The 16,750-nt window shown below is 37.1% G+C and overlaps 1 protein-coding gene across 3 annotated transcripts in view; it reads right to left on the bottom strand.

Moving 5' to 3' along the window:
- Nucleotides 1-16,750, bottom strand: part of HMCN1 (hemicentin 1) — a 477,402-nt gene that overhangs the window by 37,221 nt on the left and 423,431 nt on the right. For 2 of the 3 annotated variants that reach the window (XM_047705087.1, XM_047705088.1), the window contains exons 86-92: nucleotides 14,807-14,888; nucleotides 10,352-10,621; nucleotides 8,961-9,131; nucleotides 8,658-8,828; nucleotides 1,431-1,601; nucleotides 1,103-1,273; nucleotides 68-238 (exon numbers count right to left, since the gene is read on the bottom strand). In XM_047705087.1, coding sequence (XP_047561043.1) covers nucleotides 68-238; nucleotides 1,103-1,273; nucleotides 1,431-1,601; nucleotides 8,658-8,828; nucleotides 8,961-9,131; nucleotides 10,352-10,621; nucleotides 14,807-14,888 — 1,207 coding nt within the window. Of the gene's footprint in view, nucleotides 1-67; nucleotides 239-1,086; nucleotides 1,274-1,430; nucleotides 1,602-8,657; nucleotides 8,829-8,960; nucleotides 9,132-10,351; nucleotides 10,622-14,806; nucleotides 14,889-16,750 lie in introns of all 3 variants that reach the window. The other variant, XR_007123082.1, reaches the window with a different exon arrangement.

Genomic DNA, 16,750 nt, shown 5'->3' with positions numbered 1-16,750 from the left:
GACTGCTACAAGGAGCAGTAAGTGAAATGCTTTACTTATTCTACTGCCAGGAGTCGGGGGGGCTCACCAGGACACATGTCAGTGTTGCACCTCTGGATCTGGGAGTCTGGCCCCCCACAAGCTCTTCCACCATTGGAGGGATGAGGGTTATCGCATGTGCGGTATCGCCGCATCTGCCCTCCATTGCATGTCCGGCTGCACATTCCCCAGCCACTCCAAGGACTCCAGTTGCCGTGAGCTACAACAGAGAACCATTGGAGAAGTGCTAAACAATGACATTCACCCAAAAAGTACGGTAAGGTGCTCCCCAGGAACTGAAAAGAAATATATGAATCTATGACTAGGCAACTTCTGAAGGCAGGTGGTTTAGCTGTTGTTCTGACTAGAAACTGGGTATACATTCTAGTCATTGAGAAGTTCTATTTAGTATACATTTATTAAGTCTTAGTAGTATTCCAGGAACTGAAGGATATGAATGAGACAAGATCTCTGTTCTTGATGAGTCAAGACTATAAAATCCAGACACAGTGGATTCAGATGCTGTTAGGGTTTTAAAATCTAGCGTAGTGACAGAATTAAGGCAAAGAGCCACTTGCTTGGCTCTGTAAACATATCATCAATGTCATTAACAGTAGGTATGTAAGGGTGTCCTTGTCCTTGCACTCTGCAGCTGGTCCTAGAGAGGAAAATGAAATAGGACACAGCCCTTGCCTATATAAATCAACTACATCGATGGTATTATACAAACACAGCAGCAAATATAAAACATTTTTGGTATCCCAAACCAAAGGCAGATGAATCAAGTAACAGTATGATTTTTTTTAAATTTTTTTTATTTTTAAAGATTTTATTTATTTATTTGAGAGAGAGCACATGAGCAGGGGGGAGGGGAAGAGGGAGAGGAAGAAGCAAATTCCCCACTGAGCAGGGAGTCACAAGTAGGACTCCAACCCAGGATTCCTGGGATGATCACCTGAGCCAAAGGCAGACACTTAACTGACTGAGCCACCCAGGCACGCCAATATATTATAACTTTGAGGACTTAAGGTCATAACAAAATGTTAAGAAAGTATAATGTTGACTCACTATTTCCAACACTCACTTGGGCAAGGGTCATTATTGCAAAAATCACTCTGGACATCACTCCCTTCACATCTGATGCCTCCATACTGGGGGACAGGATCAGAGCACTCCCTTGTTCTCTGTCTGGCACCTCCTCCACAGGACACGGTACAGGTACTCCAACTGGTCCAAGTTGCCCACTTGCCATCAACTGGATTAAGGAAAAACATATGTGCTCTGTTACTACAATACCCTGAACATTGTTAGGTTGGGTGATGTTCTTATTGACATTGATTCTTACTGACATACCACTCAGATAAGAGGTAGATGTCAATTTACTAGGGGTATAAACTTTGTATTTCTCTTACCTGGACAGTGTCTTTCATTACAAACTTGCATCTGTGTTTCTGCCCCATCACAATAGGATCCATCAAATGATGGTGGTGGATTATTGCACAGTCTTGTCCTTATCTGGGTACCTTTGCCACAACTTTCACTGCATGCACTCCAAGGCTGCCAGGTGCTCCATGCTCCATGAACTACAAATATCCCAAGGGACATAGTTGCAAGTCACAGAACCACATTTGTTAAATAAACAAAATTATACAAGTAAATTAACTCAGTAATAGGCTAAATTAGCCTGGAATCTAAAATAATTGAAATTGAACCAAAGGAAACATAAATAATGTTCTTCCTTTCTCCTTCTGGTTAGATTTTCATGGGAATTAGTGTTTATAGGAAAATTCAGAAGGCTACCTAATGCCAAAATGAATGCTTACAATTACCCAAAAGGACTATTTTATTAAAACAGAATGTAATCAAACTACCATATGTAAACACAATCTAAGTTGAAAAATCCTAGATAAACGTTAGTTTGTGCTTTGTGCTCTGGGAAAAGTGGAAGGAACCAGAAGCTTAGGAGCAAGGCTGTATAACAGATCTAGATGCGGTTATAGATAATACAAATGTTTCCATAATGATAACTTGGACCCTAGACTCAGGACCACATCTTTAAGCCTGATTCAGCTTCATGTTTAAAAATACACTTAGATCCTTCAACAACATGATGATTTGCACAGTTGTAACTCTTTGAAAAATTGTCTCCATTACATAATGTTCATGAATTAAAAGTTCTGAATAACTCACTCACCTGCTTCCTAAACACCAAAAATCTGACCAGTAGTTTCCATGGAGTGATATTAAGGCCTTCCTCTTGGTAACTAACATATTACAGCATCTAACCGCAAGACTGAAACAACCTTGTGTTTCCTACCAGGTGCATGGGCTAAGAATTAACATTATGGTTTCTCTCATGTATAAATCAGTATCAAGCGATATTTTTGCTTTAAGGTACTTTCTAGAAACAGGGCTCATAAAATATGTTTTTGTGGTCACCCAGTTGAACCAAGATATGAACCAAGATACGAACCAAAATAGGCCTTCAGGTCAGTGTGTAAATATTCTCTTAACACAACCCATCAGACACAGAAAGTGTTAGCTGAAAACCAAGTAATGAAATTATCATTTGGTTGCCTTGTTTAGAAAACAGTGTATTTATTTATTTATTTGTTTTTTAAGATTTTATTTATTTGACAGAGAGAGAGAGACACACAGTGAGAGAGGGAACACAAATAGGGGGAGTGGGAGAGGAAGAAGCAGGCTTCCCACCAAGCAGGGAGCCCAATGTGGGGCTCAGACAGGACTTGAGCTTAACCAACTGAGTCACCCAGGAGCCCCTAGAAAATAGTTTAAAACACACCTTAGATTTTCTTTCAGTTAACTATTTTCTAGTTGATTTACTACATATCCCTGTATTTTGTAGACAAAGATGAGCACAGTCACACAAATTTATTTTAGCTGATGAGAATTTGGACTAAAAAGTATTTGACTTTATCCATTCATCTGTTGATGGACATCTAGGTTCTTTCCATAGTTTGGCTATTGTAGACATTGCTGCTATAAACATTCGGGTGCACATGCCCCTTCGGATCACTACGTTTGTATCTTTAGGGTAAATACCTAGCAGTGCAATTGCTGGGTCATAGGGTAGTTCTATTTTCAACATTTTGAGGAACCTCCATGCTGTTTTCCAGAGTGGTTGCACCAGCTTGCATTCCCACCAACAGTGTAGGAGGGTTCCCCTTTCTCCGCATCCTCGCCAGCATCTGTCATTTCCTGACTTGTTAATTTTAGCCATTCTGACTGGTGTGAGGTGATATCTCATGGTGGTTTTGATTTGTATTTCCCTGATGCCGAGTGATATGGAGCACTTTTTCATGTGTCTGTTGGCCATCTGGATGTCTTCTTTGCAGAAATGTCTGTTCATGTCCTCTGCCCATTTCTTGATTGGATTATTTGTTCTTTGGGTGTTGAGTTTGCTAAGTTCTTTATAGATTTTGGACACTAGCCCTTTATCTGATATGTCATTTGCAAATATCTTCTCCCATTCTGTCAGTTGTCTTTTGGTATATATACACAATGAAATACTATGCAGCCATCAAGAGAAATGAAATCTTGCCATTTGCGACAACGTGGATGGAACTAGAGGGTATCATGCTTAGCGAAATAAGTCAATCGGAGAAAGACAACTATCATATGATCTCCCTGATATGAGGGAGAGGAGATGCAACATGGGGGGGTTAAGGAGGTAGGAGAAGAGTAAATGAAACAAGATGGGACTGGGAGGGAGACAAACCATAAGTGACTCTTAATCTCACAAAACAAACTGAGGGTTGATGGGGGGAGGGGGTTTGGGAGGGGGGGTGGGATTATGGACATTGGGGAGGGTATGTGCTATGGTGAGTGCTGTGAAGTGTGTAAACCTGGCGATTCACAGACCTGTACCCCTGGGGATAAAAATATATTATATGTTTATAAAAAATAAAATTAAAAAAAAAAGTATTTGACTAACCCTAAAAAGAAAGAAGAAGGAAAAAGAAAAGAGCAAAGCTTTTAAATATAAGGCAGATATTACTCAAAACTACTTTTTTATTAATTTGGATTACTGATATATGGACTATGTGATTGAAAAAATCTGCTATTTCAGAAAATATGCCCAATTTTCAAGGGTGTTGGTTAACAAAACCCACTGATGCATTTTTTAAATTGGAGGATTACAATTGGGTGATGCTTATTCATTTATTATCTGTGTAGTTTCTATTACATATAAATAGAGGTGTTTATCTTAAGACATTTTATCTTTTTTAAAGTCAGTACAGAACACCCCAACCAGAATTTAATTTAATGACATAATATGTGGTAGAGTTCAAATGTTTCTTTTTTATGAATGAAATGAAAAGAAAAAAGTTAGGATGATATTATAAACCACATAAAGTATAAAACATTGTAGTATATAAATAATACAGAAGAAGACAGCTATGGAGGAATTAGTATGAAAGAAAATGCAAAATGTAGTAGATGAATTTGTTGCTACATGAATTTGCAGTTCTGATTCTGGAAAAGCAATAGGGCATGGTGCTTAGGAGTAGGGACTCTGGACCTAAGCAAGAATCTTACTATTGTACTGTACTATTCCTGTAAGTCTTCTGAAAGTTTGACAGTTTTAAGAATAAATTCTTTTTTTTAAGATTTTATTTATTTATTTATTTTTTTTTTTTTTAAAGATTTTATTTATTTATTTGACAGAGAGATCACAAGCAGGCAGAGAGGCAGGCAGAGAGAGGAGGAAGCAGGCTCCCCGCTGAGCAGAGAGCCCGATGCGGGGCTCGATCCCAGGACCCTGAGATCATGACCTGAGCCGAAGGCAGCGGCTTAACCCACTGAGCCACCCAGGCGCCCCTTTATTTATTTATTTGAGAGAGAGAGAGAGAGAGAACAAGTAGGCAGAGAGGCAGGCAGAGAGAGAGGGAGAAGCAGGCTCCCTGCTGAGCAGGAGCCCGATGCAGGGCTCAATCCCAGGACCCTGAGACCATGACCTGAGCCAAAGGCAGAGGCTTAATCCACTGAGCCACCCAGGTGTCCCTTAAGAATAAATTCTTACTAAAAAGAGTCAAACTTTGTGAAGCAAAAACTAACAGAACTACAAAACAAACAAACAAACAACCCCCCCACCCAAAACCCCAGATGAATCCACTACCATAGCTAGAGACTTTGACACTCCTCTATCACAAATGCACAGAGGCAGTAGGCAGAATACCAGTAAGGAAATAGTTGAACTTAACATCACCATTGATCAGCTGGATACAATTAAATATTTATAGGCTTCTCTATCCAACAACAGCAGAATACACATTCTTCTAAAGTTCACCTGCAACATTCACTCAGACAGAACACATTCTGGGTATAAAATACATCTTTAACAGATTTAGAAGAATAGAAAACATATAATATCTGCTGTTAGACCGCAGTGGAATTAAGAGAACCAATAACAGAAAGATAACCAGAAAATCTTCATATATGCAGAGACTAAACAACACACTTCAAAGTGATACATAGGTCAAAGAAGAAATCTCAAGAGAAATTAAAAATATTTTGAACTAAATGGAGATGAAAGCACAACTTATAAAATTTGTGGGATGCAGCAAAAGCAGTGCTAAGAGGGAAATTTATTGCACTGAATGCATATATTAGAAAGGAAAGATCCAAATCAATCATCTAAGTCTCTATCTCAGGAAACTAGAAGAACAGAAAGTTAAATCCAAAGTAGGCAGAAGAAACACACACACACACACACGCACGCACACATGAAAAACAAAAAAGAAAAAAAAGAGAGCAGAAATCAGTGAAATTGACAAAAGGAAATCAATAGACAAAATCAATAAAACCAAATGTTGGCTCTTGGAAATTATCAATAAAGCCAATAAGCATCTAGCCAGAGGCAGAAAAAGAGTGATTGAGGACACAAATTACTAGCATCAGAAATGAAAGAGGGGCATTAATATGGATCCTATGAACATTAAAAGGTTAATAAAGTGATACTATGAATACTTTATATTTAAATTTGATAACCTAGATGAAATGGACCAATTCCTTGAAAGACACAATTTGCCAAAACTTGCACAAGAAGAAAGAGACATCTGAATGAGCCTGTATCTATTAATAAGCTGAATCAAAATTAATAACTTTCCAAAACAGAAAGCACTATTCCAGATGGGTTCACCGCTGAATTTTCCCAAACACATAAGGAAGAAATTACACCAATTCTTTACTATTTCTTTCAGAGGACAGAAGCAGAAGGATTACATTCTAATTTATTCTATGAGGCCAGTATTTCCCTAACACCAAAACCAGACAAAGACATTATAAGAAAAGAAAACTATGGGTCAATTTCTCTCATGAACATAGATGAAAAAAAAAATCCTCAATAAAATATTAGCAAGTTGATTACAACAATGTATAAAAAGAAAATCCCCCCTATCTTTAAGAATCTGACATACCCCTGGATGAGAAAGGCTTTCTTAGGCTACCTGCTCATTTTGCAATGGTATGATGATAAATTTAACAACCACCTCTCAGGAAGTAGGGAGGGTAAATGTTTCTAAAGGTGTAAATGCTCCCACTATGGTCTGTGCCCAGCTAGCAATATGATGTCACTAAACTTTTAACTGGAAAGAGATACATGCTTTCATTTACTGGTTCCAGGATACCACTGATATTATGCCAAAATAATAGTTAAATTCATTAATTTAAGGACTGGGGTATAACTACGGAAAGTCTCAAAAATAGTAAGCCAGTAGAACAGTGAACAAAACATCAGTAAACCAATAGTCACTCAACATGAAGAGAAAAAAAAAAAACCTGACTTTTATTTTAGGACATCTCCAAATATCATTTTGCTTTTCATTATGTCAGTAAAATAATTGACCATCTGTACAAAGACTGCTCTAATCAGATGTTCTGGCTCTTTTGACTTTGATATATCATGCTATTATAATCAGCTTTCTAATTATTTAAGATTAAAAGAATAGTTTTGGCTTTGACTTATTTTTTTTAAAGATTTAATGACAGCATTTTACTTATATTTATTAATGCAATGTAAGTTCTGAACTGTAAATCAAGATACCCAGGATCTAAGCATATAGGCTTAGGAATCAGACAGACCTGGATTCAAATCCTTGATTCACTTTTTTTTTAAAAGATTTTATTTATTTATTTGACAGACAGAGATCACAAGTAGGCAGAGAGGCAGGCAGAGAGAGAGGTGGAAGCAGGCTCCCTGCTAAGCAGAGAGCCCAATACGGGGCTCGATCCCAGGATCCTGGGATCATGACCTGAGCTGAAGGCAGAGGCTTAACCCACTGAGCCACCCAGGCGCCCCCTTGATCCACTTTTTACTAGCTATGTAACGTTAGTGAATTATCATCTATTTTCTGAATCTTGGTTTCCTCATTTACACAATAGGATATAATACCCAGTGTAGTGAACATGTTTTATTTTGGTTTCTCAGCATCTCCCCAGCCCCTTCTTTTTAAAACATCTCAGCTAGGGTGTCTCTCCCAGGTGTGCTCTATCACTGCAACTCTTGGCATTTACTCAGTATGCTTATCAATATCTGAATGATATTATCTATTTGTCATTCTCAATGGAGCAGTTAAAACAATGCCTTGAGCACAGAGTGGGGGCTCAATAAATATTTGTTGAATAAATGAATGAATAAATGACTGAATTAATGAATGGCGAGACACTTCTATTCCATATGATTTCTTTCCGGCTGTCAGACAGGAGCCCCGCCCCTCTTGACACACTGTGGGTAGGCAGCTCAAGCTGGTTATCCAAGCATCTGGACTTGTTGAGTTCAGAGGTGAACATGGGACCCAACCAAAATCAAAGAGGGCTCCTTTTCAGAGGCTGATAGGAATTCTGAGAGAGAACAGATGACTTTTTTTCTGAGGCCTCAGATTATAAGACCCCTGTGAGCCAGTAGCTGCCAGTAGTCATTTTTTCCACTGCATGTTAAGAGTTTAATGGACAATAAAGCCAACGAGAGGAAAGCAGAGACAAGAGATGGAAAACATGCTAGTAAAAACACTGGCCAAATCCTTGAGCTCAATCATACCTGAAAGTAGAATCTTCTACTTAAGTTTATTTAGGTTTGATTTCTGTCACTTTAATCTGAAAGAGCCCTGAAGTATCTATGCTGTAGGTTTGTTTCACAAAGTAAAAAACAACATGTACATAAAGCACCTAGCATGGTTCCTAGAACATGACAGGTGTTTAGTGAATGGTCGCTATGATTACCTTAGCCCTCCCTAATTGTGTGTTTCTGGGAAAGTCTTTAAATACCCTAGAGTTCATTTTTTCTTACCTGAAAATGAATGGCTGCATTAGACGTTAAGGTCCTTATTACTTCTAAAATGCTATGATTTTATAAATACTTAGGTTTTCTCTACATGATTAAAAATACACCACAGTTTATACAACCTTAAGATATTCAATTAAATAAGGGGTTTTACTTAACATTGATTAATGTCATAGCTTTAATAACTTTATCAATGAGACAGAACTAATAACACAGAGAATGAATATATTGCAGGGTAAAAGCCACAACATCTTTTTACAACAAAGAAGAAAAGGTAATTAGAACCCCTTTACTGGAGTTAAAAACAGCCAAGTTTTGGTCATTAGGGGATTCTCACCTGGGCAGGGCCTAATGTTGCACATGATTATTTCTACTGCATTTCCTTCACACGGCCGCCCACCATACTGAGCTGATGGATTATTGCAAGTTCTGGTCCTGGTTCGGTTGCCGCGTCCACAACTTCTTGTACATTCTTCCCAAGGGCTCCATTCTGACCAGCTTCCATCCACTATACAAGGATGAAACACGACACTGTCAGATACTTTGCAATTTAGAGCATTAACACGGAGGCAATCCATAGTTAGGAACAGAGATGAGTATCTGTTGAACGTGTGCCTATCTGTTGAATAAAGAGGTGTACCTGGACACAGCTTACGCTGACAGTTCCGCATTTCTGAATCTGACCCTTGGCAAGGCTTCCCTCCATTGGCTGGAAAGGGGTTGTTGCACAGACGACTTCTCTTTTGGATGCCTTTTCCACAGGTGACACTGCAGGCTCTCCATGTAGACCACTGGGAATATCCGCCATGAACTGCAAATAAAACATTGTACTTTGTCTCTGTGTTTGTAAATAACAAAACATAAATTGCATTTCATTTATGCACTGGGTCTAGGGCTGAATCTCTAATTGCTGAGCAACTGCTTATGGATGTTCTCCTTGATGGTAAAATTAAAATCTGTACAGGAAAGAAGAATTTCAAATAGCTAACTGGAGTTTCTTCCCAGCTCCAATCCTGACTCACATGGACATGGCTGCTGGAAGAGCGAGAGACCAAGAAGTTCAAATACTGTTTATCTTTTGGATATGTCATTCTTTTTTTTTTTTTTTTTAAGATTTTATTTATTTATTTGACAGAGAGAGATCACAAGTAGGCAGAGAGGCAGGCAGAGAGAGAGGGAGGAAGCAGGCTCCCCTCCGAGCAGAGAGCCCGATGTGGGGCTCGATCCCAGGACCCTGATACCATGACCTGAGCCGAAAGCAGAGGCTTTAACCCACTGAGCCACCCAGGCGCCCCATGATATGTCATTCTTTAAAAAAAAAGAAATGCATTGATTTCTTTTTAAAAAAATTTTTTTTTTAATTTTAAAAAATTTTTTAAATTTCTTTTCAGTGTTCCAGAATTCATTGTTTGTGTACCACACCCAGTGCTCCACGCAATACATGAATTGAATTATTAGCTTGGTATTTTATTGCTCTAACCTCTGTTGTTTTATTCCCTCCAGTCTGTAAATTATGTGGTTTTTGTTCTATCTCCACAATCTGGAAATATCTTAAGGGTAAAGGAAACTTAGACTAAGATGCTTAATAATTTTTATGATTTGGTTTGACCCAGGTGCTATATATTTATTTATTTTTAAAGTTTATTTACTTATTTTTTTTTAGTAATCTCTGCACCCAACATGGGGTTCAAACTCACAGCCCTGAGATGAAGAGTCGCATCCTCTTCCAGCTGAGCCAGCCAGGGTAATAATACCTCTGGGTGCTCTTTAATAAAAGTATCCCTCTGGGGACGCCTGGGTGGCTCAGTTGGTTAAGCAGCTGCCTTCGGCTCAGGTCATGATCCCAGCGTCCTGGGATCGAGTCCCACATCGGGCTCCTTGCTCATCAGGGAGCCTGCTTCTCCCTCTGCCTCTGCCTGCCATTCTGTCTGCCTGTGCTCGCTCTCTCTCCCTCTCTCTCTCTGACAAATAAATAAATAAAATCTTAAAAAAAAAAATAAAATAAAAAAGTATCCCTCTGATCACACTCACCCTGGACAGTGACCGGCACTCTGACAAGGACAGAACCCATCAAGTTTCGAGCAACACATTCATATTCAGAGGTATCTTCTTTCCGAGCAGCAGCAATATGTAATGAGTTGTTGGACAACACATTAACTCGGTCATCCCAGGGGATAGACTGCCCTTGACGGGACCATGTAATGGTTGGATGAGGCTCTCCAGTTGCCTGACAATTCAATAGGACTTTGTCACCAGCATTAATAATGGTTTCTACTGGCTCAAGAGTGATAATAGGAGGACCTACAGAAAAAAGAGCATAGTGCTTCTTAGTTTTTGTGAAGTTATATTAACATTTTAATTAATATTATAGAGTAACATTATTTTGACCAAAAAAATAGGCTGATTTGTTTATAAAACACTGTAGTTTCTCAACTACCAAGGTTGCGATGGGCATTGATAGACTTTTCATAGCTCTGTTTTACTTACTAAATGTCCAAAAATTTAAACCCCTAAGCCAATTAGCCTATAGCTTGGGCTCTGCTGTCATACTTTCTGGGCTCAAACTCTGCTTCTGTTCCTTAGGACTTCTCTGAGTCTTTGCATCCTCCAGAGAATTCTTGTTAAGACTCCACTAAGATTGTGTAAGCCTAGCTCTTTGAGAGGGGAAGCACATAATATTATTAGTACTATTGTTTTTATCATTGTTTTTGTCTGTTTTACATGGTGAATATACACTTTTTTCCTTTACATCACTTTTTGAGGTAAAGAGTCATTATTAACTTTTTCTTTCATAACTGGTCATCATTCATGCACGCAGTAAACATGTATTGAGAGCCTACTATTTGCCAGGCATTATGTCAGATGCTGCAGGTACAAAGATAACAGATACAACTTCCAGTCTCAAGGAGTTCACAGTCCACTGATAAGACAGGCAAGTGACTATAATTATTTAGCTGTTCTATAATATAGCTATAGAATTTAGTAAAGGACTAGGTAGAATAAATATAGTAGGGAACAGGTAAATATGTGGTAATACAGAAGCATAACCATAGTGACTTAATAGATCAAACAGAGGCATTCACTGAAAATGGAGAGGAAAAGGAAGATATTCAAGAGTCATTAAGAAAGAAATAACAGAACTTGGTCATTGAATTGAGAGGAACTGGTAACTATAGGATTTGACTTGAACAATATAGTGCGGTTTGGGGCAGTTCAGTAGGACACAGGAGGAAGAACATATTTGTTTGGAGGTTGTAAGAAATGATGATTTATATCCATTTGGAACTACTGAGCTTGAGGTGATCTGTGGGGACATTCATGTAGGGATGTCTAGATGATAAGAGAATATTCCTATCTGCAGCTCAGAAGAGATATGGGCTAGAAGTACAGATCTGGGAGTCTTTCACAAGTAGATAAGATTGTTTGGGAAATGATTCTAAAATGAGAGGAAGAGGGCCAAAGACAGAAACCATTACAACATCATTATTTAAGAGATGAACAGAAGACAAGCCCATACAAACTTCCTAAGAACTGATCATTGAAGTAGGAAGAAAATCAAGAGAGAACGGGATCCTGGCAATCAAAGCAAGGAGCTTCCAGAAAAAAGGAGAGGTTGACATTATCTTATAGTAGATCATAGCTGCTCAAGTGAAGTGGAAAAAATGTAAAAGTAGCTGTATATAGCTGCTGGCAGAATGTTTATACTGGTCTACCACATCAAGAAAGATAGAATACGGGACTTCATGGAAAAGAAGTTTGAACTGGATTTTCAAAAATGTGTAAGATTATATACAGAAGAAGGAAGTCTACTTGGAGAGAAGGAAATAGCATGGAAATGGATTTAGCTTTGAAAGGCTGGTTCACCCCGGGCAGCAGCAGCATACAAGGTTTCAAATATTTCAAATTTCTGATATTTAATCAGGAGGGTTCACATTTGAATAGGGACGCAAAGAGGAGCCTATATGTTCTTGAAAGGTGAAAGCTGTGATGTAGTGGGCTTGAACTGAGTGGCGGAAAGATTTGATCAACGAGAAGTAATGAATATCAGATAATTCAGGGTCCTGGCTCCATTTTAGACAGAGAAGTGTATCTGGAGTAATAGAACATAAAACAAAAGTAGAAGTAAAATGTGTTTTATTGTGACATTAATATGCTAGGATTTTATGTAAAGATATTACTGACATGTTGTCTTTTACAAAAGTATTTTGTATGAGGTTTGGATCTCTTAGTAAGTATCATTAATGCACTATTTGTGTATATGTCGACATCATCCTACACAATACGTTCTTACTTGATGTTTATATTTAACTTTAGGAACTTTCAGGGCTGGGACTTTTACTTCTCTTCCAGTGTTCAGATTACATCATGTGTTCAATAAACTGCTGCTGAATAAATTAAATGCCTTAGATTAATCATTCAACACTAAATGATAACATAATGACTAAATGAGCACATGTGCTCCATCTACTATGGGCAAAGAAAGTGTCAAATAAAACTCAGAATCGTAATTTCGATAACATATTTGAACATTTCCAATTGCTCATAAGGCTATAAATTAACTCAACAGTAAAATTCCATATGTACATCTTTCATGGTTGAATTAATTCTACCAGTCACATAATGATCAGTTAAATATGGGTACTTTATCTAAATGAAAACATTCCTTCTGGTACTTTAATTTTAATTTTAAACAAATTATATTTTGTTATTTTTATATGCCTCATTTATCTAAATCAACTTATCATCAGTACATGTAAATAAGCTAATCTAATGTTGCTTTTCATAAGCCAGATCAGTTGAACACTCTTCCAGGAGAGATTAATCATTGTGACCCCCTACTTGCATTCACCCAACAAAGAAGGGAGGAAGGTTTCATGGGTATAACATTTATTTGGGAAACATGGCATACTATACCCTTTTCTTGCTGAGTTATAACACATCAACATATTAACATTTCAGGAAAGATCTGCAGTAAAGAAACCTGGCAACAAACTGGGTTTGGCTTATAGTAGGGGCTCTTTATATATTTGAGAAATGAATGAACTTTGTTTTATCGATTTTTTTTTCCTCAGATTTATTTGACCATGGAACTCTAGTTCTTTCCTAATAACATCCCACAAGGCTAATGTTTGATAAATATGTACTTTAATAAAACATAGTCTTAGCAAGATACAGAAACAATCTAAGTGTCTGATGATGGATGAATGGATAAAGAAAATGAGTATATATCTATATAATGGAATGTTATTCAGCAATAAAAAGAAGGAAATCTTGCCATTTGCAACCACATGGATAGACTGGAAGGCATTATGATAAACTAATTCAGTCAGACAGAGATAAATAGTGTATGGTATATCACTTATATATGGAATCTAAAAAAAAAGTTGAATTCATAGAAACAGAGTAGATTGGAGTAAATGAGTGATGTTGGTCAAAAGATACAAACTTTCATATAAAATGAATAAGTTCTAAGGATCTAACATTTGGCATGGTGACTATAGTTAATAATACTGCACTGTATCCTTGAAATTTGTAAAGTGAGGAGATCTTAGTGTTCTCACCAAAATAATCAAAACCAAAAAATGGTAATTGTGAAATGACAGATGTGTTCATAAACTCCATTCATGCAATCATTTCACAGTGTATATGTATATTGAATTTTCATAATGGTACACTTTAAGTATATACGGTTTTATTTATCACTTATACCTAAATAAAGCTGGGGAAAAAACACTGTCTTAGACATTTACTAAACATCTATTACTAAATGTTAGCTTCTAGAAAAGATTTTAAGAAGTTTAAGTCTTAGATAAGAGTAGTTTAGCAAATAACTGTCAGTAAATGCTAGTCTATAGAATCTCTCAAAAGTGAAAGAAGAAAACATAAATTTATCCCATTAAATACTGAGCCTATTCACAAAAATAAGTTAGTTCAACTTAAATTCTCAACCCAATGATGCTATCTCCAGGTTGATCCTGAAGTGGTTCTGGAGACTGTCCTTCTGAAGGCTTATACTGAGGGGCCTCATAATGAGCATGATAGTCCTGCCCAGAACACATAATTACTTCATGGAAGATTGATAGCAATCAACCTAGAGCACTTCTGAATTCATTTATATTAGTCTTTACTTTTAATACATATTTTTAAAGTGGCACAAAATGACATTTTTGTAAGCCTATTACCAGAACCATGGCAAACTACATGAAGGGTTCTTGACTGAATCAAACCAAAAGAAAGCTCTGCCGCCAAGCAACCACAATCTTGAACTGCATGTATTAGATAAAATAGAAAAAAAAAATCTGTTCAAAACTGTATCAATTTTATGCTTGATAACAAACTGCTCTATCAGCAGCAGAAAACTAAATGACACACACTCTGAAAGCTACTGATAATATACTTGCTATAAAGTTAAAGAACCCGAACGTTCTTCATTAGGCAACATTCCTCCAATCAGGTATTTATGTAGAGTTTAATAAAGCAGCTTACTCTGCAGAGTCAGACTCATGCTGCGCTCCACCACCCCAGCGTCATTGGTAGCTACGCACGTATAATCACCAGCATCTTCATTCTATGGAAATAAGCAGTGCTTTGTAAAAATGTGAGCCTACAGAGCAGGGTATATAACTTTTTTCACTATGAGGCTACTATATAATTTTTTTTTTTGAGAAAGGATTTTTCACGGAAATAGACAAAAACTATATATATTTACCTTCATAAATAGGTTTAAAAACAAGAAAAAGAAGGAGAAAAAAAATTCACAGCCTAAATGTTTTCAAAACAGCCTGTTATTGTTCTCTGGGAATAATATTGCTAGGAAACTGAAGCAAAATAATATTTTTTATAATCTTCTATCCAAAATTATCTCACCAAAGAAAAATGCCTAGGCTATCCTTCCAGATATCTTTTTTTTTCTTTCTTTCCTTCTTCTTTTTTTTACTTTTTAAAGAGAGAGAGAGAAAGGAAGGAGGAGCAAAGGGAGAGAGAGAATCTTAAGCAGACTCCATGCTCAGCATAGAGCCCAACATGGGGCTCGATCTCACAACCCTGAGATCATGACGTGAGCTGAAATCAAGAGTCAGACACTTAACAGAATGAGACGCCCAGGGGCCCCTCTTGTTCCAGATACCTTAAAAAGCAATAAAATAATGAGGACAAATTAACAAATGTTGAAACCATTCTCGTGGGGGTTATTAAAAAAATTAAGGATTGTCTCTATCTAGAGAGTGTGAACTTCAGGAGAGAAAGGAAAAACTAATTTACTGATAATGATAAATCACAGAATATGTCCCAAATTTATAGATATGTGGTATAAAAGATAATGCTCCATGGGTTTAGGTTTGGTGACTAATCAGAGTCACAAATTTTGCACCAAGTCTTGTGAATAGGATAATTTGTGAATAGAAGCACCAAGTCAATAAAGGAGAACTGAATTGCAGGAAGTAGATAGAGGAGGATGGGAGAAGGAAGGCAGATATTTAATTGGGGGTGTCAATGTATCATCCAAATAGAAATTTTCAATAAGAAACTGTAATTGGAACTGGGAAGAGCTGCAGAGTTGAACATAAATATTTAAGAATCTGAAATTGTATGGTAAAAATAATTAGTATTAGTATGAACATTGGTGGTAGTAGAAGAAGTACCAAGGACTTCAGAAGTAGCAATACTTGTGTAGAGGAAAAGGAAGAACATGATAACAAAGAAATCTAAGTCTCACTAGTGTTATAGCAGCTAAAGGTAGAAATCATCTCAAAATTTAAAGGACAAGGAACAACATCTGATCTTGAAATAAAATCCAAGAGAATGAAAGACTAAGAGTGGTTCATTGGATTAGATGATTAAATATTGTATATTAATTATTATCCAATTAATTAAGCAATGTGATAAAAAAGTACCCATAGGTAGTCCAGTTGAGAAATTTTTAGATAAAATATCTCATTCACTTGACCCCAAAATTAGAATAACTTAAAGCAACCCTCATTTTCTGAATTTCTGAAGCTTCTGGAAAGCCAGAAACAGTTACCAGCCTAGTAATGAAAGTTATCATGTAACTTATTTGTAATTGTGTTTGTAATTCTTCAATTTCCTTGCTCTAATACAGATGTGAGGAGGTTATCTAATGATGCTAAATAATAATAGATCAATGATTGAGAACAAAGCAGCAGAATTATTTTGTTGCTTGTATTTCTTTGAAGTCTAAAAATAATCAATTTGAACCACTGTTTCAGTTCTTTATTAAAAAAACCATTCATTTAGATTTTGTGATTTTTAAAAAGACTTTGTGTGTGTGTGTGTGTGTGAGAGAGAGATAGAGAGAGAGAACAGAGAACACAAGCATGGGGAGCAGCAGGCAGAGCAGGTGGAAGGAGAAGCAGGCTCCCCGCTGAGCAAGGAGCCCAATGTGGAACCCTGGGATCATGACCTGAACCTAAG

Source organism: Lutra lutra, chromosome 15, assembly GCF_902655055.1.
Source record: "Lutra lutra chromosome 15, mLutLut1.2, whole genome shotgun sequence".
NCBI lineage: Eukaryota > Metazoa > Chordata > Mammalia > Carnivora > Mustelidae > Lutra > Lutra lutra.
This window is presented reverse-complemented; position numbering and strand designations above follow the sequence as displayed.